Source organism: Empidonax traillii, unplaced genomic scaffold (genome assembly GCF_003031625.1).
Source record: "Empidonax traillii isolate 1590-97213 ecotype Southwest subspecies unplaced genomic scaffold, ASM303162v1 scaffold292:size1342341, whole genome shotgun sequence".
NCBI lineage: Eukaryota > Metazoa > Chordata > Aves > Passeriformes > Tyrannidae > Empidonax > Empidonax traillii.
This window is the reverse complement of record NW_020955485.1, coordinates 1,040,714-1,066,233: the sequence shown is the minus strand read 5'-3', so window position 1 is coordinate 1,066,233 and position 25,520 is coordinate 1,040,714. Positions and strand designations below refer to the sequence as shown.

The 25,520-nt window shown below is 44.5% G+C and overlaps 1 protein-coding gene across 4 annotated transcripts in view; it reads left to right on the top strand.

Annotated features, from left to right (window-relative positions):
- The first annotated feature begins 385 nt into the window (after positions 1-385).
- Positions 386-25,520, top strand: part of DIS3L2 (DIS3 like 3'-5' exoribonuclease 2) — a 184,292-nt gene continuing 159,157 nt past the window's right edge. The window contains exons 1-5 of one of the 4 annotated variants that reach the window (XM_027890613.1): positions 386-504; positions 2,824-3,522; positions 18,689-18,847; positions 19,148-19,290; positions 24,183-24,236. In XM_027890613.1, coding sequence (XP_027746414.1) covers positions 2,844-3,522; positions 18,689-18,847; positions 19,148-19,290; positions 24,183-24,236 — 1,035 coding nt within the window. In that variant the 5' untranslated portion in view covers positions 386-504; positions 2,824-2,843. Of the gene's footprint in view, positions 505-2,823; positions 3,523-17,904; positions 18,126-18,688; positions 18,848-19,147; positions 19,291-24,182; positions 24,237-25,520 lie in introns of those variants that run through there. The other 3 variants (XM_027890615.1, XM_027890614.1, XM_027890616.1) reach the window with 3 other exon arrangements.

Sequence of the window (25,520 nt, the reverse complement as noted above, 5' to 3'; positions counted from 1 at the left end):
TCCGGGTGAAGCAGGAGCGCCGGCAGTGAGCTGGGGCAATCCATCCTAGAGAGGGGATCCCAGGGGGCAGATCCGCTGCCCGGGCTGGGAGGGGGGTGGCTGCCAACCCCAGGGACCACGGTGGCCGCAAACCTCGCCGGCTGGGACAGTCCGGGTTGGGCGGCAGCACCTCCCGCCTCCCCCCAGTGCCCCATGCCCCAGCTCAGCCTCCCGCAGGAGAAGGTGGGCTCCCACCCTCCCCCGCTGTGACTGGACAAGGGGTCTGGAGGCTCCCCTTCTCCCAGCAGGCTGTGCAGATCTCGGGGAGCTCCCTCTTTTGCAGGGAGCGGGGCTGGGACACCCCCTGTCCCCTCACGGGACCCCCCGCCCGCCGTGAGGCGACGGGTGCGAGCGAGCGCTTCGCGCTGAGCCCTTCTGGGCCCCGCCGCGGCCCGTAGGCGCCGCTGCCCCGGAAGCGGACGGGGCGCTGGGACATTCAAACGGAGCGGAGCGGCCGCGGTGCCGGTGAGCGGGGCCGGAGCGGGGTTGGAGCGGGGCCGGAGCAGGGCCGTGGTCTGGGAGCGGGCACGGTGTCTCGGGTCCGGGGCAGGGGGGTGACAGCAGCTCCCGGCCTGACCCGGTGGCGTTCAGACCCGTGGCAGCGCCGCCGTGACTGGGCCCGGCGTTTCGCTGCTCCGTCCGCCCGCGCCGGACCCGGCGGGAGGGCGGTGTCCGCCCGGGCCGCGCTGCCGAGGGGTCGGTCCGAGGGGGCGCGGGTGGTGCTGTGCCCCACTCCGGGAGCGCTGCCGGGGCTGGGACGCCGGGCCCCCCCGGGGGCGGGTGGTGGGGCAGCGCTGCCCCTCAGAACCGGCCGGCTGATCGGGCAGGGGCTGTTTACACGCTGGGCCCAGTTAAACGGGCGTTCTCCCTCGGCGCCTCCATCCTGGTATTCCACTCACCCTCATCGCCGTCCCCAGTACCCTCACCCGTACCCACCTCTGCCTTCCCTCTGCTTTGTTGGGAATATTTCGGTTGCCCACAGAAGGCTAATAATGAAACTGTAACGTGGGGGGAGGCTCTCAAGTTGCTGTTCTTTCCCCATGCTGCAACTGCTGCCTGCTCACTGCTGCAAGAGCCATAGTGCGAGGCAAGCTGTGAATGTTCGTGCTCTGCTTGTAAATAAAGGTGACAAAACTCCTGTTTCCTGGAACCAAACCATTGTTTGGAGAGTAGCCTCGCTGGCTTTTATAAATGTTATCTGCTCCTGCTGAATTGGCAGCAGTAGAAGGTGACGTTTGGAGAAGCCTCGTGCGGACCTACCCGTGTGAGGGTTTTGTAAGAGCTCAGCAGCAGGTCAGTCTGTTAGGAGAGTTCAGCTATTGGCCAGCACCAATGGAAAATCTTAGGAACACAAAGAATCACAAACCACACAAAGATTTTTTCCTATTTATTCAGGGATTTTTAGTTTTTGATTGGTATTGTGAAGCCTGTTCACATCCGTGCTCAATTAGTTAAGTAAATTTCACTGCAACATGGGTTGTTTCTCTGAAAGGGCCACAGCAGCCACGCTGAGGAGGGGCTGGCTCTGCAGCCCTTGGTCCCTGAGGGATCATGCCCTGTTCCCAGGCAGTGTCTGCATGGAGGAGACTGCCTGGGTGCTTATCCTCTGCAGAGAAAGGGAGAAGAGGGCTGAGTAAGGGCAAAGAAAAGTTCCAAGCATGGTGGGAAGGGAATATAAATTCCTCTTTTGCTGAGCTCTGTATTCTGTCCTGCCAACACCCCAGTGCTTAGAGAAGTGAGGAGAGAGGTTTAATGGACAGTATCCTTTTTTTAAACTTAAGGTCATTCCAGTGCCCCACGGTTATGGCACAGAAGAGATGACAGTGAGCCCTGAAATTTTCTGTGTACCAGCTGGTGCTGTTTAATTCTAAACATGTCTTGAAGGGAAAAAGAGACATTTTTGTGAAAACCCTCAGAAGCCAATTGCACTGGGCTCCATTATCAAGAAATTCTTATATTCCTCTTTCATGTTACATGCAGCAAAAATCATTGCTATGTCCTGTCTGTACCTATAATTTACCTTAGTAGTAGCTGAGCTCCAAAAGCTTAAAAGCTAGACCAGCTGAAAAAGGATTGGAAAATGCTTGACCTGCTCAAGCTCCCCACTTGTGAGGTGAAGGTGGAGGTGTGATACCATCTACAGAAACTGGTGCTGGTTGGAGCTGCAGCCAGTGTGTCTCAATCACTAAGAATTATGAGCTCCTGTAAGATAGTTATTATTTTATTTCTGGGAGGGACTTTGTGGCTAGAAAGACAAGCTGAAATGGGTAGCCTTGCTGTTTGAAGCAATTCAAAGGTCGCTGTGGGAGGGAGGTGACAGACAGTGTATGTTTTGACAGTAACAGTGAGGCACTTCAGGAAGGATGGAGTTGTTTTTGAGTTGGACATGACAAGACTTTGCTTCTGGTAACTACTAAACTGATGCTTCTGGTACAGTCTGTCAGTCACTGCTTTAATTTTCCTGGCTTTTTCAAAGGCAAGAAAGAGCAGGTTAAAGGAATCCCTTGTATTTGGGGTGTCAGCCTCAGCACAAAATCCCTGTTTTATGTGGTGTGTGGGCAGGTCGGGCTTATGGGCTGTGGTCACTCCTAGGTCACAGGTATATTCAGTGCAGAGCACTGTTGAGTACATTGTGAAACCCCTTCTCCCTACTGGAATGACTGACCAACCCAGAATTCCTCTACATTTTACATTTTTGTGTCTTATAGTGTAATCGGTTTTTTGACGCTTTGTTTCAAGACAATAACCCTTTTTTCACCTGTGTCTATTCGTAACTCTTCGAAGTTTGGGCTTTTTACTGCACTATGGATCAGCTGGGGCACGTGAGAGGTACTGCTTCTGCCCAAGGTGCCAAGGAGGGACTGAGCAAGCCCACTGCCCCCCAGAAGAACGCGTACGCCAGGCTTGTGCAAAAGCACCACAGCGGCCGCTTCCAATTCTACTTGAATCACATTGCACAGAAGATGCAGCTGGAAGAAGGCACCTCCAGTGACCCCGGCTGGGATCTGGACCCGCCTCTGAGGAGAGGCCTGGTGAAGGATAATCCAGCCAGGAACGGGTTGAACATGCACAGCTATTCACCGGTCAGAACATCGCACCTGGAACAGCCCCTGCCTGGATTTGAGAATGATAAACCCCAAACTGCTCTGAACAGATGCCCTTATAAAAAAAATGCTGTTGATGGAGACTTGGAGCTGGAGGAGGACTATTACTTGCATCAGCGTGGAGCTGGGTCTGACTTGTTAAATATGAGTGATGCTCTGGGTGGGAGAGTGTCAAACAGCCTGAGACACCGTGGGGCTGTGCAGAAATCCTCTGGTTCTGATGAGGAGGACACATGGAGAAAAAAACAAAAGAAACGAGGCAGATGTCCTGCCAATACTGATGCAGCAGCTGGACACTTGTTGACTGAACAGTTTGGTGAGGATGTGCTGGCAGTAAATGCCAGAAAAAACAGTCAGTTGTCTCCAGGTCAAGTCCAAGGTGAGTTCACACTAATGAACTGTTTGGTCCATTTGCTACAATTACTGTGGAAATGAATGTAATGTGTTAGTCATGAGTGCATTAACATGAGCCAGTTCTACTCTGTCCAAGTTAGTCAGCCCTTGGTTACCTGTGGGTGGCTTTGTCCTGGTTTACAAGTAAGCCGTGTGGCATGTGCGAATGGCTTCATGTGGAGCCAGCTTGGGGCTGGCAGGACATAAACCCCTGGCTGAAGCTCTGTGAGTGTGGCTGTGCTGCTTCCAGGATCAGCTCAGGGCTAGGAGAGCCCAATTTCTGTGGTGCAGAGTCCAATTTAATAAGACCACTGGATCTGAGCTGACTCAGGCCAGAGTCATGCCTGTCTCTGCGCTGCTGCTTTGAACCTGGAGTGCTGGTTTGCCTTTGGTCTGAGTCCATCCAATACTCAGGGACTGGGATGCCTGTATAATAGCCAATCCCTGATAGTGTTGACTCCAGGAAATTTTGCTGTTAGTAACAAAGAGATCTTGCAGTACTAAAGTGAATGTGCCTCTTAAATGGGATGTTCAAGGCAAAAGGCCTCCTTGTGGAAATAAATAATTTTTTTTTGATTTAAAAAAACCCTGAAACACAGTATCAACAAGCAGCCAAAGCCAGGAAGTTTAATTTTGGTTTCTCAGTGTAATGGGTTAAAACTTTCTCTGAATGTTAGTTATGATGAAATACTTTGGTAGCCTGATCTTATGAGCTACTACTGGAGGAACCCGTAAATGTCACTGTGTTAAATTTTCTCTAACAAATAGAGAAGAGATTGATTTCTCAGCTGGATAAGATCAGCCTGAGGCCTATAACAGCTCTTGAATTGGAAATCAAATAACCATTTAACTAAATCAGTCTTAAAAACTAAGCCCTATGACTCAAGGAGGGCAAGTAATATGCTTTTTTGGGGGTTGTAGTATATTTGAGGTTTTGGCAATAGATAATGTGCTAAAGTTGGTAAATTTCCATGAAGTCTTGCAAGACTGATCACAGATAGAGATTTAATGCAGATTATGCTAAAATTTGTCGATGAGCTTGGTTTTTGTGAGGGTTTTTTTTTTACGTGGTTCATTGTAACACTATTTATTGTGTCTAGCCTCTTATAATAGACTTTGCTACCTTCAGCTTTTGAAGCGTAGGAGGAGCAACTGACAGAGGTGTAGAGTCTAGGAGGCATACAGTTTATATCCATGAAAATGGTAGGTGCCTACGTGGATATCAGTCTAAAATAAAAATACCCTGGCTTTCAAAAGCAAGCACCCACATCCTGCTCTAGTTGGGAGTGGGGTTGCATAAGGCCTTTCAAAACTAGTTGTTTGTTTAGTGTAAAGACCTAAAGCAGAAAATGTTGACCCTTGTGTTTGACCTCCCAGGTGGAAAACTCACACAGTGGGAAAGATTATTGGAAAATTAATTCGTCAACAGTGACACCCTTCTTCTTCTTTCCCTGCATGCCTCCCCAGCCACCCTCCTGTGTAGATGGGACTGGTTATCCTCCAGAACGTTTGCAGGGCCATAAAAACAGTTTATTGGGGAGGAAGGAAATAGAGAAGAAATAAATACGTCACTTAATTCAGAGAAATGTCTTTTCTGCTGTTCAGTTTGAGTATATTTTAGGATTTTTGTTTAAGTGAAATGAAGATTTTGCGTATGAAAGTGCTTATGCATAAGAAGTCTCACATCACAGTATCAGATTAATATCTTCTCACTTCAAAGCTTGTCTTTGTCTCTTGATGCTGATATAAGTCATATTATTTTGCATAGGCAGGTGTCTGGTTTGATCAGTTTAAATCAAGGCTTGTGAAACTGCGATGGCAGGAATTTCTTCTGTCATAGCAGTGAGGCATATCATCTTTTCAGGAGTGACATTTCCTCACAAATTAGCTCTGTTCAGACTGTTGTAGGCTTTCCAAAAGGCTCTTTGAGCTAATCTCAAAGCCAAGCATCTCTTTTTATATCATTTTATTTCATTGTCCTCTTCTTAAACAGCTCTTCAGCTCAGGCTTAGCCATGGTTGCTTTTGCAGTGACCCTGAGCTGACAGTACTAAAATTGAAGGCAAATGTGGAGGTCTGTGAAAACTCTCTGAGTGCCCTGGGATGGGCTGTCAGCAGTGAGGGGACTGGTCCCTGTTAATGTCCTTCCAGTGGCAGGGCAGTTCCTGTGGCTTTGGGGGAAAGCAGAGTGGTTTATGGAGCCCCAAGCAAATGTCACTGAGCCCTGGAGGTACTGCTGGTGATGTGCTGCTGTCTGTAGTTCCACACAGTAACTGCTTTTCCTGAGTATTGGAGGCTTTGCAGTTGAGAGAGTTGAGTGTGAACAGAACTCCTTTGTGCCTTGTGTGAAACATGTAACCCAGTCATGAGACTGCAGGTTGGTTTCACTCTATGGTATCAGCACGCTTGGATGTGGGAAGACAAAGCTCCACACAGACAGATTCCACAGATTGTCACTCCTTTCTGTGCAGGTATAACCACTGCAAGGTAAAAGCTCCTGTTAATGAAGTTTCTTCTCAAACAAACCCCAGAGAATAATCCCCAAATGCCACTTTAAATTGTGTGGTGCTTACAGTTTTTCATCTAATACTATTTTCTTTCTGGTATTTTCCCTTTAATTCTCTAGGTTCTTTGGGTGCTGAAATTTGGTTAAACTTCCTTAACAGAAAGTTATCAAGTCCCTTGGGTTGTTTTCTGGTTTTCTTCAAAGACTTTAAGGGTTTTGCCACTTCAGAGTTAGTAATCAAAATCTTTTTTCAAACTGATGGATGTTTCTGTCATAAAAGGGCTTAAAACTCCCTTTCCCTTGAGGACAGAAATAATGACTCTGTGGCATCTGTCTGTCACATGCTGGGAGTTGAGATTTGCATGGCTGCTAAGTGGAACTTCATCTTAAATATCTGTGATGCTTCGCTTTGTCAGTAGGTACTTTAAACCAAGCTGCGAGTTTTCTTCGGCACAGCAAGGTTTCAGCTGCATTTGGAGTATGTGCACTTCCCAGCCTGTTTTTTGAGGGAATGTTGCTGTTTGATAGCACGTTCCTGAGTCTACTGGAAAGCCTAGAAATCAGACATTGCAGACAAGGACTGTCCTCCACATGTGGGGTGCAGCGTGGTCTTTGGGAACACCATCTCCCAGCCACACTTGATTTCAGAGGATCTCGGGAGCCAAAGTACCTGGAAGCGAGGTGGCTTAGTTGATGTTGAAAGCTTGGAGCAGGATGCTGGTCAAGGCTGATATCTCTGATACAGGTTCAGATTTTGCAGGGTTATAGTGTCTCAGTCTGTATCTGCTTGCAGCTTCCTTGGGAAGAACACCAACTGCCAGCTTCCCTGGGTATCCTCCTGAGGCTCCTCTCGCTAAAAACTTTGTGAGTTTATGCTGTGATGGAGGCATCTTGCCCATCTGTCAGGGTCAGCATGCCCCCTGAGTAGAAACAGACGATTCCTGGGTAACAACATGCCTCATCTGCAACAGCCTAAGATTTCCACAGCCCTTTCTGATTTATCATCTGTCTGACACTTGGCATTTATTTGCCCAGCCTGTGGTACTTAACCAACTTGGGCAGCTTCCATGGAGGAGTGTCGCTGGCAAGCAGGCTGGTGTTTAGCATCAGAGCATTAAAAACAATTGTTGCTGTTGGATGGTGGTGTTGTGCTTGTGGCTGCAACCTTGACATTTAAAAGGTTCATGATAGGTAAAGGAAATATCCTGGAATGGCTTTCCTGCATGTTTGATGGGCACAGCTGCTCAAGAAATACCAGCCTTAACAAGATGGCAAAATCTCAGGCATTTTGTCTTCCTGTGGTACGCTGCTGTAAATTTTGTATTTGCCTTTGTTTCTCTGGGGGAGCTTTGGAAGAAGAACAACAGCTTCTGCTTTTCCCTTCTTGTAGGGCAAATTTAGGATAATGCTAATTTTTAGTGGCGAGTCTTCCAATTCTTGTGTGGTGAAATTCAGTTCTGAAGAATGTAGTTATTTCCCTATCTGGCACCAGTAAATATGAGCCAGCAATCTGCTAAAGACCACAGAATCAACTCAATAAATGGAGAATGTTGGTTGCTGTGGAAATCTTTAAAATGTAGCTAATCTTGCCAGGTTCAATGTAATGTTCCTTAGATGATGTTAATCATAGTAATAAGATATGGGAGAGGAGGGAAGACTGGATTTACTGTATGGCCTCATCTGAGAAACACATGAAAAATAGAATACTCCCCTCTCTAACGGTTCAGCAACGTCATCACAAACATAAATTTCTCTCATGCTTTTGATAGAAAAAAAATGTTGCATTCCTGAATCTTGTGCAACTAATGTTTTTTGGCTAACATCAGCTATAGTATGTGAGTTAATATCTGATGCATCCTCTCTTGGGGAGATGAGATCTTGCCCCTGCAGGGACTGTGTTTTTTATATGTGATCTAATAACTGTCTTCTGTGCCCTTTACCGTAGTCCTGAGCACACTGTGCAGCAGGAGCCCTTGCGTTTGGCAGCAAAGCTTTCACCTCTGTGAATGAAGGCCCTTCTTTCACCTGCTAGTGCTCATGTGAAAATGTTCCTCAGTGGAAAACACTTGTTGCTGTTAACCTGCTATTTTTTTTTAAATGGTATTTTTTCTACTCTTTAGCCCAAATTATGTAGTTCAGGTAACTATGCCTGTCAGCATGGTGTTGATCCTAGGGAAATAGTAGGGTAATGCAAGAATTGAACTGATTTTTAATTCACTTTAAATCTTTTCTTTTATATGACTTGTCATTAGTTTATTTAACAAAGGCCTTGTTGAGCTCCTCCAGTGTCAGTTTCTTCTGACATCAAGGGTCTGATGGCAAAGGTGCGAGTATGGATGCTTGTGTGGGAGTGTGATTAAATCCCAGCACATGCGCAATGGTTTAAAAGCTGTTTAGTTGAACTAATTAAATGCGGCAATAAATTGAGAATTGTTACCAACAGGTGTGTCTGGTTCCTGCAGTGTCGTGTTCTGACCCTGCGCTGTTTAATACTTCTGTCAGTTGTCAGGAGGAAAACAGGAGTAGGATTGAAAGGGTTTTTTGGAAGAACTTGGAGAGTGTTGAATAATGGGGGCACTTACTGGCGGCCATCTGGATTACTTGGTGGATTGGGAGCAGGCAAAACAAAATCCATTCATCGGATTGCCAGCACAGAGCCGTGCTAGCAGTGTGAGGAACCCAGTGTGGGAAGCAACAGCTTGGAAAGAAGTTTTGAGCTCTTGATGGATTAATCAGCTGAACATTCCCCTCCTGTGAAATGTGGCCAAAAGGGTAATGTATGAGCATGGGAGTTGGAAGATGGAGTATGGACTGCGTGTGTCTTTGGCGTGGCAGCAGCAGCTTCTGGAGTGCTGTATCCTGCGGTGATGCCCTCTGTTTGGGGCGGATGGTGATGAATTGATGAATACTCAGAGGATGGTCACAGGGAAGATTAAAATGCTGGGATCGTGAGTGAGTGATTTGAGAAACTCTGCTTTACTTATCAAAGAGATGCTTGGGGGAGGGGAGTTTTCAGTAAATTGCCTACATGGGGAACAGATGTTCAATAATAGGCTACTCAGTTGAGCATATTATGATATGATGCGTTTGAGGCTAAACAAATCCAGGCTTGAAATACAGCACAATTTAGCAGTGAGGGTGAATGACCATTGGAACAGTTTTACTAAGGCTTGTGGTATGTGGGCTGTCACTAGCATGTTTAAAAACCCTGATAACAATTTTTACCCCTGAAATATACTGCAGTTCAAAGAGGAATTAATTTGTAAAAGCTCTCTGTCCTCTGCTGTCCATGAGGTCAGTCAGCCCACACACCCCAGTCAGGTCTGGCCTGTTGTTCAGGTGATCTCCAAGTGTCTCCTTTGCCATGGGTGTCCAGGTACATAGGACAGGTGCTTTGCAGCTGAATTCAGCGGCTCTTGTGACTCCTCTCCAGGCTGTGGCTGCTGTGGGGCTTTCTCTCTGCCTTCCTCTGCAGCTCTGCTTCTGCCTCTCCTGTCCTAAGTGCTGCTGCCCATGTTTTGCCCTCCCACCTCATGCCTGTGATAACCAGCTCCATGAAATGTTGTGGGCTTGAAATACCAAACTCCCTCTTGTGGGGAAATCCAAGCTACAGTTGAAACTTGGCTGGGGCAGGATGGAAAACAAAATGTTGGGATCTATTGCATAAAATACTGTCTTCTGTGACAAAAACAAAGATTTCCAGAGTGCTGAAGGAAAATGTCAACACTAGCAGCTGCAGCCCACAGATGTATAGGGCAGGTCATGCCTTGGAGAATATTCCAGGCTCTCTACAAATAAAAGCCAGCAGCCATAATGTGTTTTTGTTCAGTTTGTATGTTTTTAGGCATTTTCCCCACACACTGCTAGGTGTTGTGATTTATATACCTACCACACTGAATAGGCAGTATGGGGAAGGGTTCATCAGCAGATAAACAGATTCTGCATCACCTTGGGTTACCTTGGGATATGTAGGAATCTGAAGGCACTTCTTTGATTTCTTCAGCTGTTAATATCTTCTAGTATGTTAGCACCTCCTGTCAGGTACTTTGCCTTTCAAAGCTTCTTGTCTTCTTCTGATCTTTGAGCAACTTGCTTTCCTCAAACTACTGAAGCCTGGAGAAATCAAAGAGAGAACTTCCTCAATATTGTGTTTTTAAAGTGTTTTTCTTGAAGTCTTGAAGAAGCCTTTTCACAGGGTAGTTGCTGGAAAAAACAAAGAGCAAAGGGTATTGTGGAAGATTCTTTGGGAAGATGGAAAGATGAGGAGGAGTGGAAGCAGCCCTGACCCACATCCTGAGGCAGGAGTGGAAGTCTGGAGGAGTGCAGTCATCAGGCGGAGTAGATAGCGAGGAGGTCATGAGCAGGGTGGAGCAGGTTCAGAGAGAGTCCTGAAAACCAAAAGAGATGTACCCCCTCCCTGACAACACCACTGTGCTGCCGCACACAGCTGGAGCACAGTAACTATTTTGATAAACTTTTAGTCTATTGCTACTAAATGAGTTTCGTCACCAGCCCTTCGTTCAGAGCCTGGAATGGTATCTTTGGCTCTTGCACTCCTGTAGTATTCCTACAACACAAACCCTGCAGAGGAATTGAATAAAACTGCAATTACTATCTGAGTTACTGAAGTCAAAACCCTGCAAGCACGAGGATGCTTGGAAGTGTTTTGGAAGAGGAAACGTGGCGTCGTGGGCACATGATCTTGGCGGTCAGGAGCAGTTTCCAAAGTATTGTTTTCCACAGCAGAAAGAATCCATTGTGCATATTTCTTCATTTCAGTTTTTCAAAGCCTAGGCCCTTTATGAAAGCCAAAACCAGCAAGAACATTTTCATTTTCCCTGGTTCCATATTGAAATCTAGGGACATGCAGCATAAGAGTTTTCAATAAATATGTGCAGCTTAAGGCAAAACAGCAGTGGCAACATGTGCTTTCTACCACAAGCATGCTTCCCACCTCATTTTCATCAATCTGGAAATGAGCATCTGTCTTTGCTCCTTACTTTCCTTAGTATCTGTGGACATGCCACTTTTTTGCTACCTCTATCCCTAAATAGGAATGTTTCTTCCTCAGTATTTCATTCTAGGAATTCTGGATGTCTGAATCTTTTACGACCACCTCCAAAAGCAGCTCATGGCCCTAAGAACTCCCTCACAAATCATGACAGCCTAAGTCACTGACTGCAGCCAACTTGCCCCCTGTGTGGCAAGGATTCCCTTCGTGCTTTTTATTTCTTTGGACATTCAACTCTTCTGTGCAGATTTTGACAGACTTTCTGCCGAAATTGTTTAGAGAATCACCTTCCCCAAAGAGGCAAGGCCAGAGCTCTCCAGACTTGTTCCTGGATGGGTACCCAGATGGCTCCCGCTGTCCTGTGCACAAACACAGTTGTGCCCACAGACAAGCTACTGGGCTGGCACAGGCAGAGCCGTGTTGTGTCATGTTGTAGAGGGTTGCTGGTAACCAGTTGGGCTGTACCAGTTCTTTGAATCGCTCCTGAACTCAAGTTTTAAATCTCTGCAGACAAACCTCCACTTTAAGCGCTGTCTTATCATTTTGTTTTGGTTTGTATTGATGGTGGAAGGTTACCTTTAGATTTACGCTGTGGCTGCACCCTGGTGACCCATTGTAATGGGTCAGTTAGAGAGGCTGGTGGTCATGGGAGCAGCTTCTGGCAGCTGGATTTCAAGACTTCATCCACTCATTTCAGGACATTTACATAGAATTTACATTTTGGCTGAGCCCGTCCATGTAAATGTGGGTCTGTATTGTTTCTCTTCCTTGAATGACTGTTTAATTAACTTTAAACTTAATTATGCAATCTGCCATCTGCCTGAATCCCTACAGTGCTGTTATATCATCATCCTTTTCCTCTTCCACCAAGATGTTCCCTTTCCTGGAAGTTTGCCCTACTTTTCAGTCATTAAGATGATTTCAAATAATTCACTTCTTTGGCTACTTTTGAGAAGGACTCACAGCAACATTGTAGGAACTCTCTTAGCTCTGTGGTCAGGCTTGGACCAAGCACAGGAATGTGCTGCAGAACCTCCAGTTTATGATTCTTTGAGTTTACATTTCCTGAGAGAAGAAGGACCTTTTTTTTTTTATTTGCCTGTGATAAGAAGAATGTGCTCTCAGACTTTCTCTTAGACCCCAGATTGAGCATCTGAAATATCGCCTACCAGGTTTATCTCCTGCAGGTCTCTCTGCTGCAATGGAACCTCGCTGTACTGATAACGTATCTCCCAGACTTGCCTTTCCACTCCTACATCTCTAATGAATTCTTTCCCATGACATCCTTATTTCTCTCTATTGCTTTGTCTTTAATCTTGAGCCATCTACTTTATTTAACCTCTTTGCTTCAAGATACTGTAAAATGCATGGAGATGGTTCTGTTCCAAAGCTGTCCAGGAACTCTGAACTCCTTTAATTCACGTTGAGAGCAGTGTGGAAGCACGGCTGTTCCTAGCACAGGTTGGAGCAGAGCTGTGCTTGTGGGGAGTGTGGTGGATGGGGTTTGGTCCTGTGTGTGTTACTGGGGCTCTAGCACAGAGCTTTGTTTGAGACAGCTTCCAAGGAGTGTCTTTTTCCTTGCTGGTACAGAACTCCTTCCCTGAGCAACTATACCAGCAGCTGTCTTTGTGTTTTTCCTTTTAAAACTAACTAGAACAAAAAAGTATTTGGCTGTTACCATTAGTGGGACATTTAATCTCTTAAATCCGCAAAATATTTTGCAAAACATAAATAGCTTGTTACTTCTGGCCTGTCTACGACCAGTGTTTTTGTTGACATAACTTGCATTTGAGATCACTTCAATGGTGTTTGTTGGTTTTGCCTGTTGTTTTTGCCTGTGTGTGGTAATTTGATCCCGGATATTGTAGTAGTCGTTTAAGTGCTTGAAGATTTTTGAGTTAGTCATTTCTATAATATGGCGTCTATTGGATGTCACCGGTGCATTAGAAATTCAAAACAATCTAACAAATGTATTTTGGCTTTCAAAATTTGAGAGGGAATTATTTTAGAGGCTTCTCTGAGTTGCAGAAAATATCAAATAGCTTTGTAATTGCCTGTTTAAGCATACGAAAGGGGCAGACACAGGGATCCTAGCAAAACCACCCTGATGTTAATGCAGTTTGTACTGGCAAAGTGTGCTTCTGCTGGGAGAGTTTATTTGACTTTGGAGAATGAAACGTTGCCTGGTACAGCAGTGTCAACACTTGGACTGTGCCTGTCCAGTGCTCCCAGCCAGGAGCTGCATCCCCCCAGCTTGTCAAGGCTGGGCAGAGATAGATTCGTACAAGAACCTGGGATGAGTTGTTCAGGGGCTATGTAGGATTTGGGATTTTTTTAAGTCCCAGACATCTTTCCAAAACAAGGCAGAGTTTATGTTGGCTGAACTTTAGTATTGAGACTATTAATACACCCTGTTACACATCAGCATCCATAGTGGCTCATAAAGTTGTTGCAGATAGGACTTCCTGGCAGCTCGTGGAGGGTATTCATTTGCTAAAAGACCAAATTTGATGGTTTCTAAAGTTTGCTTTGCCAACTCTGCCAGGAGTCAAGGGCCAACTTGAATTTACAGATCTGTGAGGTGATGCCTTGGGCTGTCACATGGTTGAACTCAAATTCATTAAGTCTCTAGTAAGGATGAGCAGTAACAGGCTTTATTTAACTTTCTTGCCATGTTTAACCTAGTCTGACTTAAATGGGAGTGTAGGACTAAGTATGGGCTGGCATCAGGGTAGTTCTTCTTGCCTTTGGTTAGTTAATTCCTGGTTATGGAGCTAGGGCAGTGTTGGGTGACCTTTCATTTGGTAGCTGCCGTCCCTTCTAGCTCATGGGTGTATCCCCATCATGTTTTACTAACTGCATATCTGGGTTGTCTTGAAGAATTACTTGAAATTCTTGAAGGAAATAGGTTTAAGTAATTGAAATGAGTCAGCAATGAAATGGAACATTGTAGAAATACGGACAAATATTTAGTAAGTGTGTGTTGAGAGTGTCTCATTAACTGATAACAAATTGTTCTATTGCGTGTTATCAGTCCTGGGATTATGCTTCTGTTTCTTCTCATGCATAAGCTAACTGGAAAACAGGGGTATTTGGAAGATTCCTTTCCATATCTAGACCATGATCTAATGCTGGGAAGCAATGGAAAATCCTCTAAGCAATAGCAGAGTTAGAGGTATTGATGTCCAGTTATGGACTGATAAAGGTAAATAGTAGATGGAAGTATTTTGTGTTGGAAAAGTTTGTAACAGTATTGTTCCATCCGATGCTTTCAGCATTAATTCCTTTTTTAAAATGTAAAAGGAGTCATTAAATGTTGAGAGAGCTCTCAGTGGGGTCAGAGTCCTAAACCTGTAGAGGTGTTACCAGCAGAGTTGTTGTGATGCTCTCACAGTCCTGCCTACCCCAGGGAGCTGCATAAGTAATGATAGTATATACATAAATAATGAGATGATAACAAAGCTGGAAGTTTAGTTAGAGGTAAAAATGTCTAGTGACAGTGTAGGTGCCCTTTGGCAGGAAAGGAGGAAACTATACCCAGATCTCCCTATCTTGGAATTTACTTGGATCTCTCAAGTAAAACTAGTTCTTGCTGGATCCTTGCTGGTCGTGAATGTGTCGATGAAAATTCAGTGAGAAATACCTTCCTTCTCCGGAAGTATGGTAGTAATCAAAGCGATTGTCAGGTGTTAGAAGGCAGTTGGAATGTTTTATTTTTGATAAATAAAATTGAGAGTCTCGGTTCTTTCTTATGTAAAGCAATATGCAAATTTTAATATAAAATTAAAGACCTTCTGGCCTTGCTAACTTCATGTTTAGTTGAACATTTCAGTTGATTTAGTTGTCTATCTAGTTGATCAACTGACTAATAGATGTAAGTTTAATTAAATGCAGTACTTTTCAAAAGCTAAACTCTAGAGTGATTTTGTATAAATTATGTCAAAATAAGCTGATTTAAAACATCTAACCTCTCTCTTACTGTAAGCCAGATCAATTATTCTGGGAAGCTGCCTGCGTGCTTTTTTTTTTTTATTCCCAAATAAGAGAAGATTAATAGGTACTTAAGTTTAAAGACCAAAATGTGCCATTGTGTGATGTCATTGTTGTGATGGAGATGAAGTGTGATGGTTTGGATTCCAGGTTGAGTTCCAGTGCTGTCCTTCCAGCAGAGCTCAACCAGCTGCTGCTGGACTGGGCTCCTGGGTGGGAGCCAACCCCCAGCTCCATCCTTTCTGCTCATTTTCCTGGTGCCCATGTTGAGAGTGAGTCGCTGACTGTGAACTGTTCTGAAAGCCCACAAATGCACCCACTTTTCTTTCACACCTCTCTTGCTGTGGAAGTGGGAGTTGTGTGTTTGCACTTCCCACAAGTGCTTCCCCTTGGCTAGTTTGAAGTGTTTCTCTGCTCTGTGTGTGGAATTGCTGTTTAGGTGTGTCACTGTCACTTTTCCAGGGAGCCTCCGTGCCTGATACAGATGTTGGGGTTGTTCCAACCCAGATCTCCCTCCAGAGGACTTCAAGTAATGAACAGTCAACCACCTTTCCTCAAATTGTTACTCTGTTGTTATTTCCCATTGGAAATGGCAGAATACCTAGAAATCCCGAGCAAGTGTTGGCTGCATCCACAGAGAGCATCATCTGTGCAGCCAGATGAACATACCCAAGCAATGGCATTTGCTGTGTGTTGTGAATGTTTATGTCTTGCAGTAGAGTTGCTCTGTGTTCAAGCCTGAATGGTTCTGCACAGCAGACATTTGCTGCTCTGTGGTTGCTTCAGGTCTCCTATGAATCAACCAACCTCAGCTCTCAGTCACTGCACTTTAGTCTCCCTTCTACTGAAATGATTATTAATTTTTTATTGTATTCATTTGCTTATTGATTTATTTAACCTTTGATTATTTTAATGCCTGGATCGTGTTATTCCTTTGTGTGACATCTTGCCCTGAGATATTTTTTTTCTGTCTTACAAATCACACAACTATAACATCAAAGATAAAGTAAGACTCTGACACACCTGGTGGTGAAATAAAATTTAACCAAGTTTGTGATAGTTATTTTTGAGAGATTAATCTCAATATATCCTACGCTATCCATAGAATAGTCAAGTTACAGTTTGCTTTGTGAAATGATGTCTATTTATCCACTTGAATATTAATGCTGGGCAGCAGGGACAGCAGGAAAGCCCATCATCAGAGGTATTTCTAACTTCCAGTTTTAGAGGACAGGTGCATTGCAGAAGCAAATATTGACTCCAGTTGAAACAGATGGTGACCCGTAGTTAGTTCCCTTTCTTTTAAAAGGAGAAATACAAGAAATTACAGTCATGCCGAATTTGGTGTGTTCCAGTTGAATGCTAATTGTGACAGTTGTCTGTGGCTTTCTAATGGAGTGGTTTTGTTTTGCCATAAATGTTGTGGCCAGTGGGGTCAAATCCTTATCGAAGTGGCTGTGTGTAAACTGCCTTTCAGGCCAGCTGTGTCGAAGCAGTTTCTTCTTTTGAGTAAATTTTTAATTTGAGTTTGTGTCTCAGTCTGGGCAAATGAAAAATCCTGCGAGCAAGCACAAGGTTTAAACGCTAGAAACATGCAAATTTCTCTCTGCATTTCACCTTTCATCACAGAAAGGTGCTTCTCCACCCTTTGCTGTTGCTGAACGTTATTTCTGGCTGTAGTGGCCCCAAATTTTTTGAACCAATGTCTATGCCAAGTGCTGGGACAACTCTGTTCTGCAGTGCCTAATTTTTTCTTTTCCCTCCTGTGTTTTAGTTTTCTGCCTTTTGTTTTGTTTTGTTTCAGCACCTCCTTAATTACATGTTAAGACTTCGCTTCCTTTTTATCCCATGTTCTTTAATTCATAGTAGTATTTTCTGTGACTTGCTGTCATAGAAACAAGGGCTTTAGAGGACCTTACGAGCTCATGTAATCCCTTTCACTACCTCAAGGAAAAAACGACTCTTTTTAGACCAACTTTGGCAGACATCTGCCTCACCTATTTTTAAGAACCTCCAACGAAGCCGACTGCTTGACCTCTCAGGGTGATCAGCCTAGTGCCTTGATTATTTAATAGTGTTCCTAAAATCCCTCCTGTTGCAGTTTAAGTCAGATTCCTTCACCAAAATGCCTCTGAAAACCCTATCCAGAGCAAACTGTGTTGCCAACTCTCTACTCCAAGCTTTAACTTTTGGTGTCTGTTTTTAGACTTAATAACTTGACCGTTAGGCATTTGTAAATCAGTTCATTAGGCATTTGCAAATCAGTTAATTTTAGTTCTGTCTCACTGCGTGGTCCATACACAGGTAGTGTCGCCTCGGGCACATTGGTTGAAACCTAAATTTGGGGCTGTGCTCTTGCCGTGTTACAACTGCAACCTCCCTCAGATAGTCTACTCCCTGGAAGCATGGAGTCTGAAAAGCTTGATAGTGTAGAAAGAGGCCAAACTACTGTTACTGAACACAGAGGACCCCTCTTTGTTTCAGCTTCTTGTTTGAAGACACCACTGTGACATGTGATCTCATCCTGGGCTGGTCTGAGCTGGCACCTTGAGTTGTCCCTCTGCCTGTCTTGATGTTTCCTCTCCTGAATTAGAAGGATTCCTCCCTCCTTCTGCTGATTTGTTTATTATTATATATATAAAAGTTTCTGTTTGTCTGTGATTGGGTAAAGGAGCAGTTTTATTGTACCATATTTTAAAGCTCTCTGCTTAAGCACAGCTTTTAAAGCTTTTTTTTTTGTCTCGCTGCTGTGAAGCAATCTGTGATTTTGTTTGGGAAGGACACCATAGGTAAAAAATTTGCCTTGTAACTTGGATAGCGCCATAGCAAATAAGTTGGCGTTGCACGTTTTCTGACTTGCAGGTACAAGCTTGGACCCAGGGAGCGTAGCCAGGAGGGGCTGGAAGGCAAAGCTGTGATGACATGTTCAGTATCCAGGTGGAGGGCCAAGAGGGCAGCTGCGCGGCGCTGGGTTGCATTCCAATGTGCTGATCCGTGGAACAGCGTTGGCATACACTTTGGAAGCTGCTGCTTGCTCTCCTGGCTGTAGGGAAGGGTCTGAGGTGATGGCAGGGAAGTAAGGGGTGAGTCTTTGCAGAATATTTTCATATGAACTTGGCCTATTCTGAACGGGCTGGACATTGGGAGCCTTGGCACTTCTTTGTGCTGTCGCTGTGTACCCTGCTGCCTCTGGTAGCTCCAAAGTTAATTATTCCAGCGTGGGTCGTTAAGAATTTTTTTTTTCCTTCTCGATTCCTGAACTGCTTAATTAAGTTGTAGGGAAGTTATATTTTCTCACTACTTGGGGGCTTAATGGGGTGGAGGCTTTGGAAACGGTTTAACAATTTCGCATTTTATGTGCTCTAATGAATTTCCCAGGATTTTGGAAGGGTTGTATCCAACTTTAGCATCGTAATTTCCAGAGTTTTATTTATGCTAAAATAAGTTAGTGGTGGATTATGAGGCCCAAAGAGCCAACAGATTACAAATGAACTAATGAAGACATTGTTTCTCTTGGATAAAGGGTATGACTCACGGTTGTGACTTGTACTGAAGTACTGGAGGCTGTGAGCTTCACCAGGACCACAAGCTGGCACTGGGGCTCCTCTTCCCTCCTCTGTTATTTCAAACCTGTATTTGATTTCAGGTGCAGAAAAGAGAGGGTTTGCAAGGACCAGAAACAACTCTGAATCTGCAAGAACTCCCCAGAACTTCGATAGGAAGAGGCAACTCTCTGAATCGCAGACAGAAACAATGAACAATTCAGACAGCAGAGTAAATCCTAGACAACTGGGAACTCCCAGAGGTATTAAAGCAGAGTGTGTACACGCTTCAGGAATAAGCTGCCTTGAAGCCTGTGCTGAGCAATATTAAAAGATGGGCTGGGATGAATGCTACTGTCTTTAAAATGAGCTGTAAAAGACTGTTGATTATTGTAAAATATGATTATTCCAGGCTTTTGGGTGCTCTGAAGTTGGGTGCCAGCATTTCTAGGCAAACTGTTCTCAGAAGTTCAGCTCAGAATATTAAGCCTCCGTACAGCTGCTGTTGAGATGCACAGACATGTTTGGGGGGTAAGGTAACACTTCTGAATTTTTGTTTGCAGGAGGATCCTACGCTGCTGTCCCAACATCAGGTGACAGAAAGAATCTAAATAAACCCACTCGAGGGAGGAAGAAGAGTATATTTGAAGCCTACATGTCAAAGGAAGATGTTTCAGCAGGACTGAAAAGGGGAGAGCTAATTCAGGTGCCTGAAATGTCCAGTGTCCATGCTTTTTGCGCCCTTAGCGGGATACTTCTTGCTGAAATTTCTCACAAAGACGTTTGTGCTTCCTTTTGGAGCAGCAAAACCACAACCTCCTTAGGCAGCAATTCTTTTCTGAAGAATTTGAGGGTGGACCTGCTGTTAGTGTGGGTAGCTGGATCCCAGAAGGAGATATGCACAGAGGCAGGCAGGGCTGAGATGGAGAAGGGGACAGTGTCCTCAAACCACATCCGTAGTACAATCTTCAACATGGTTTAGTCTTCTCCAGGACACACCTGGCATCCCAGTGAGATCAGACTGGCTGGGGAAAAAGGGCAGGTGGAAGTCACTGAGGGCATGACAGCCATGCTGAGGCATCATTTACCCAAACACACACTGGTGCATTGCCATTTAATTAGCATTGTAATGGTGGTGAGGTTGGGATACTTACTTTCGTCAATACACTGCAGTCACAAATGACATCACCTCAAATTTTGTCTGATTTCTTGTTATATTTGTACAGTAATTCTCATATAATAATATAGTGGCACAATCTCTTGAAGTGTGATGAGGCTTTCACCTATAAGACTGCCTGATTCCATCCTGCAGACCAGTCTGATGTGCTCTTAACTTTCAGAAAAACAGCTCTGTGTCATATTCCTGCTGATGATCAGTGTGGTCTACTGGGCTGCTTGGGCCTTAGGCCAGTGCCTTTTTAAAGACCATCATAGACATCTGCAATGGGAAGCAAATGATTAGAGAAGAAAGGGGAGCCTCAAGTCGTGACTTCCCTCAGGGCTGCAGTGGCATATGGCATCAACTAAAGCTTCTGCTTTACCTCCAGGAGAGTTTTTGGCACCCATTTTTGATAATACAGCCTGATAGCATTAAGTGCAGTGTGTGTAGCCTGCCTATGAGGTCAAGTGCAGCTGCAGATGAGGCACATCCAGGCAATGACTATCACCTGAGAATCCCACTGAGATGCTGAGTCCCGACGGACCTGTGATTGCATGATTTCTGGCAAAACAATCTCAAATTCTTGTAAATGTGTAGTGTCTACTCCAGGTCATGTGCTGCGTAACTGGAAGAGTCATACGTGCTTTCTTAGGCTGTGTCTGTTTTCCTTTCATCCAGTTCCACATCTCAGGAAAACAATTGAGACTGTAGAAGTTGGATTAAATCATTTAGAACTGTGTGTCAGATCATGGGCATCCCAGCTCAGTATATCTCATCTTCAGCTCATTCATCCTTATGATCTTGTCAAGACCATTCGTCATTGCAGCCTCAACCAGGATAAGTGAGATCGTGAAAACAACTTCAGTGAATGGACAGACATTCAACGTTGTTCTGTACAATGGCAAGAGATGCTGAACAAATACCTGCTGTGTTAATCCCCAAAAGCAGGGCATTGGGTCTGGCATGGTAATCTGCAAAAAGGCTCCACAAGAACCTGTGGAAGGGGAGATTCAGACCTATTGGTCTGGATCTGATGGTCCTGAGCAAACTGGAGTGCTCCCAAGCAGAAGCACGACTGTCTGAGCATGGGCTGTCCTCTGGAGCGCCCTGAAAACACTGAATCTGCATGTGTTTTTGTGAGAATTTAAGAGATCTGTTAGAGAAAAAAGAGCCTACCATGAACACTGAGACTTTTGCTGAACCCTGGCAACTAAATGTTTCTGAAAGCCCAACCCATGGAAACTACTGGCAGACGTAACTCAGACGAAACGTGAGTGCCGTGAAGATTAAGCCCTAGATCAGGATGAAAGAAAGGTTATTTTAAGGGTGCTGATGTCTGTCAATAATACAAGTTTTAATGACTTCTGGTACTGTGTCTGACATATCACTTCGTGATAAGTAGCACCGAGAAGTGCCCTGTGGATTCCTGGATTCATTTCATCATGCGACACGTGCGGAAGTGTCCCTCCGCAAGCAAGGGGCTCTGCGCTGAGGTGCTGAAGAGTGCGAAGAATTCCCACTTCCCTGCCCTTAGAACCGCAGGGAGCAAACACCAAGTGTATCAGGTTTGTTGGAATCCCATCGGGTGGTCTGAAGGCAAACAAGACGGAATAACTTCTGCGTGGTTACGTAAGCGCAGGATGATGATTACACACAACAGATGAAATCGGGTTGTGTATTAAAGAGCATTGACCCAAAGGACCATAATCATCCTGTGAAGCATCAGCCAGAAATTCATGTCTGCTCCACGCCTCCAGTGTCTCCCAGACCCTCCCTGCAGGGCTGCTGGGTCAGGCGGAGCGAGAGTGCGCAGCGCACAGAGAGGCAGAACCTGCTTTGCTGTTAAGAGGGTTTTTTCCCTTGGAAAGCTGCTCTTTTCTGGGTGTGAAGGACGGGGTTTCCCTAATTTTCATGAATTGTTTTTTCATAGGAGACCTCGGTAGCAAGCAGATGCTTGTGAACCCTGCCCTTTTTTGGTGTTTTGTACATACAGATGGATCTAGGCAGATATGTTATGATAGGTGTTATGAACTGCTTGATTTAGGACGCTTGGAGTTTAGTCTGAGTATTGCCTACCCTGGTTCGAGCAGAGCAGCTTTGGTGTCTCACTGGGGAAGCTCAATAAGGTTAGAAACTTTTTTTGGCAAGTATATATGAAGCTGACTTGAATCGTCAGAAAGTGTTTTAGAAACCTTCCTGCAGGCCTTTCTCTTCCCTTTCATAACAGAGGCCCTACTGACAGAAAAACATTGATAAATATAGCAGCTATTATTTGCAAGCTATTGTAAAGTAATACAACATTAGTGTGACATCATGAGACTCTGCAGCCAGATCCTCACCCCCTAATACACATATGAGAACAGTTGTTCGTTGCAGATGGGGAGAGTGACTGGTTCCAGATATGATATCACAGCGTGAAATGTACAACATTGTAAATAGGATTTTCATAGGCACAGATAATAGGGCCCATCTGCTTTCTAAGATAAATTTTGGGAGTTTCTTGCTTAAAGGAAAGAGCTGAAGTATTTTAATGCTACTTGACGTAAGAATTCTAATGCTGATCGTAATTAGGTGGTGCATATAAAATGCAGACAAACAGGCTGCAGGGTAAGCGTGGTAACCCTGTGCGTGTGCTGGGGCTGGGCATCCATGTGCACATCGCCGCTCTGGCGCCTTCCGGGCCACGGACACAAACCCTGATTTTTCACGCGCATGATGGGCATTTGCACCTGACTGATTGACAGCTGTCCCAAACTATTCAAGGGGATTCTGCAGAGGAACACAGGATATCCCCCTCATCTGCTTTGTGCTGGTGGGTAGATGGAAATTGTTTGACTCGTTGTCAAGCGGAGCCACCGTCGCTTTCCAATTTTTCCTTTCTCTCTCTAGCAGCTTCCATTAGTAACAGCGTATTGTTCTTGATGACTGATTCTGGGAAATAATGGGAGAAAGACAACCGCTGAGAGTTTTTCATCAGTGGGTACCAGTGCTAGTAGAGGCTGATGACAGCGAGTCAGCTCTTGCTTTGCCTGAGCATAAAATATCCCTGAGGTTGCTCCCAGCAGGTCGGCTTTGTTTCCATGCTGTTGTCCTGGGTTGTTGACTGCCATGGAACTCGTGTGCTTGTTAGTACTAGTTATGTAAGGCCTAAAGTCAGATAGTACAGCAAAGTATTCAAATAATGCCTAAAGAGTATAAGCATATATGCTGCCAGTATTTCCAAACAAAAGGAAATAAGTACAATGGAAAACCTTCATAAATCTGCAAAGTCTTCTTCAAGGCAGCAAAATTTTCACATGTAATCAGCTCTATTTTCATATTGTCTGAGTGTTTCCTAGACTACATAGAAAAATTATTTGCTGCAGTAAATTTTTAAGGAAGCAATTCCTGTGAGATGTTCCTATGATTGCTTAACACAGAAGTGCAAACAGATGGAATCTGTTCGTGTAATAAATTGGCCAGTGTTACTTCAGATACACAAGCAGAGAAATTTCTGAAGTTTCAGCCCAGGGCAGAAGCCTGTTGGAAGGCACATACCTAGCTGTATTCCTGTAGGAATCAAATGCTGTCAGTTTGAACTGCAGTCAACTGAATCCCAATTGCCAGAACCCTCTTGGGATGAGAATGGCACTGCTGAGTAGCTTGTAAGGCCTTGATTGGCTCTGCCTTTCTCTTGGGTGGACCTGAGTGCAAGCAGCAAAACTGGTTGGTTTACTTTTGGAGGAATTTGATATGAATTTGTTGCAGGTGACTTGGGCTTTGAGTTGGCAGATAACAAAGCAGAAATAGATAGACCATGGAGTTTCAAATGTATTTAAGATAGTTTGACTGTAAGCATGTTTAAACAGAATTTAATCCTGTAGACTTTAAGTGTTTGTTTTTGGAAAAGCCTTTTGATTCTTTTTTTGTAATGTTCTTTATTATCATAGAGTTACTGCTGCTGTCTATTTGTAGAAACTGCCTAGGCAGCCAGAGCCCCATAAGACTGATACCTGCTGCCATGCAAGCTCAGCTTTTCCTCTTTCCTTGTGTCCTCCAAAATAAGCAAAACTAACATTCTCCTTTTCCAAGACAGAGCAAACCAAGTTGTTTCTGTTGTCTGTTTGCTAGTGAAGTTGGTGGATGCTCAGCAGAAAATGTGTGAAGGGAACGGGAGGGCTTGGATCCTCAGTTCACCCAGTAGCAGCAACAACTAATGATTCAACATCTCTTTGACGACAGACTGCAGTAGATCAGCTGAAACCTATCATGAAACTGCCTTTTGGCTTGAAATTGCTTGGATGCAAAGTTGTCAAGACTTGAAATGTATAATGGAAATTTAGATGTATCTCTCATGTTTCACAGTAGATATATTACCCACAGCTCTCTAATTTAACTGGTGTTATATAAAATTAATAAGATTCAGGCATAATCTTTCTCCTTCTTTTATTTTTTTTTAGGGGCCCTTGAGAATAAATCCTAAGAAGTACCATGAAGCCTTCATTCCATCTCCAGTAAGTGTAATTTTATAATGCTTTAAAGTTCATAAGTAAAGGTGCATTAAGATAGGAGTTATGCTGTGCGCAGAAGGTCACTCAGAGGTGAAGGAGTTGGAATAAATGAACACGATCTGGATTTTCTTTTATATCAAATATTCCCAAACAAATCCTGCTTTTTTGTACCTCAAAGAAATACTTCTCTTGTGCTGAAATTGGGGATACTTCTGGGTCCCACAGAGGCCAGCTGAAGTCAGGTTTGAGGACCACCAGATAGCGTAATCAGAAACCCTTGGTTTATGGCTGCAGAGGTTTTATAGATTTTCCACTGATTTAAGTTAATCTTCCCTAAACAAATATGCTCTCCGTTTTCGATCTGCTGCATGAGCTAATTTGAAAAGTCATTCCAGAAATAATATGCGTGATTCCTTTTCATGTGCCCGCTTTGGCATGGACTGCATCTTGGTTGGCTTGGGATGTGCTTCTGTCACATGGGACTGGCTTGCACCTCTTCTCTCTTCTTTCCTTATTTTGACAGAAAAGAAGGGCTCTTGCAATTTCAGGGCCTTCCAGTCGGGATGGTGACCTCACAGCTGGCACAGCCAAATCTTTTTATCTGGAACTGACTTGGTCAAAATGTTACTGTCAATGAGAGAGAGTTTTATATTGAAATGTTTTGCTGGTGTGGGGGAGAGAAGGCAGAGCCTGCCCTGAGACAGTGAAACACTGATTCTGTTGTTGTCCCTGCTGCTGACAGCGCTATTGTTTTGGGGCTTGGATTGAAAGCCTTGAAATTCATGGCATTGTCAGTGCACATTGTTGATTCGGGGTACTGTTTTGGAGCCCTCTTTGTTAGAGAAGGCTAGCATTGCAGGGGTGGGGAAAGGTTGGGGGTGCACAAAGTAGACTAAGATTAGCTAGAGGAACCAGTACAGACCAGTCCTCTGGTACATCAGTGGGGCAGCGCTCTGGGTGTAGGTAAAAGGAACTGTGATTCTTCATTTACAGGTGTCCTTGTAGGTGTGGTGTCAGCTGTTAAATATATTCTGCAAAGGTTAAATGCAAGGTTAAAGGAGAAATCCAGCTACTCTCAAGAGTTAATTGGATGTGAGGCTTTATCCCTGATCACCCCTCTCATGTCCAGCTGTTGCCTTGTGCCTGTTTTATATGCAGGAATACATACATTAAGGAGGATTAGCAGAAGTGGTTATCTCATCTGTCTTTCTACTTTTCTGTCCTTTATGGAGCTGAATACCAGAACCACCAGAATCAGCACCTGGATGAAGATGACTCTGGCTAGTG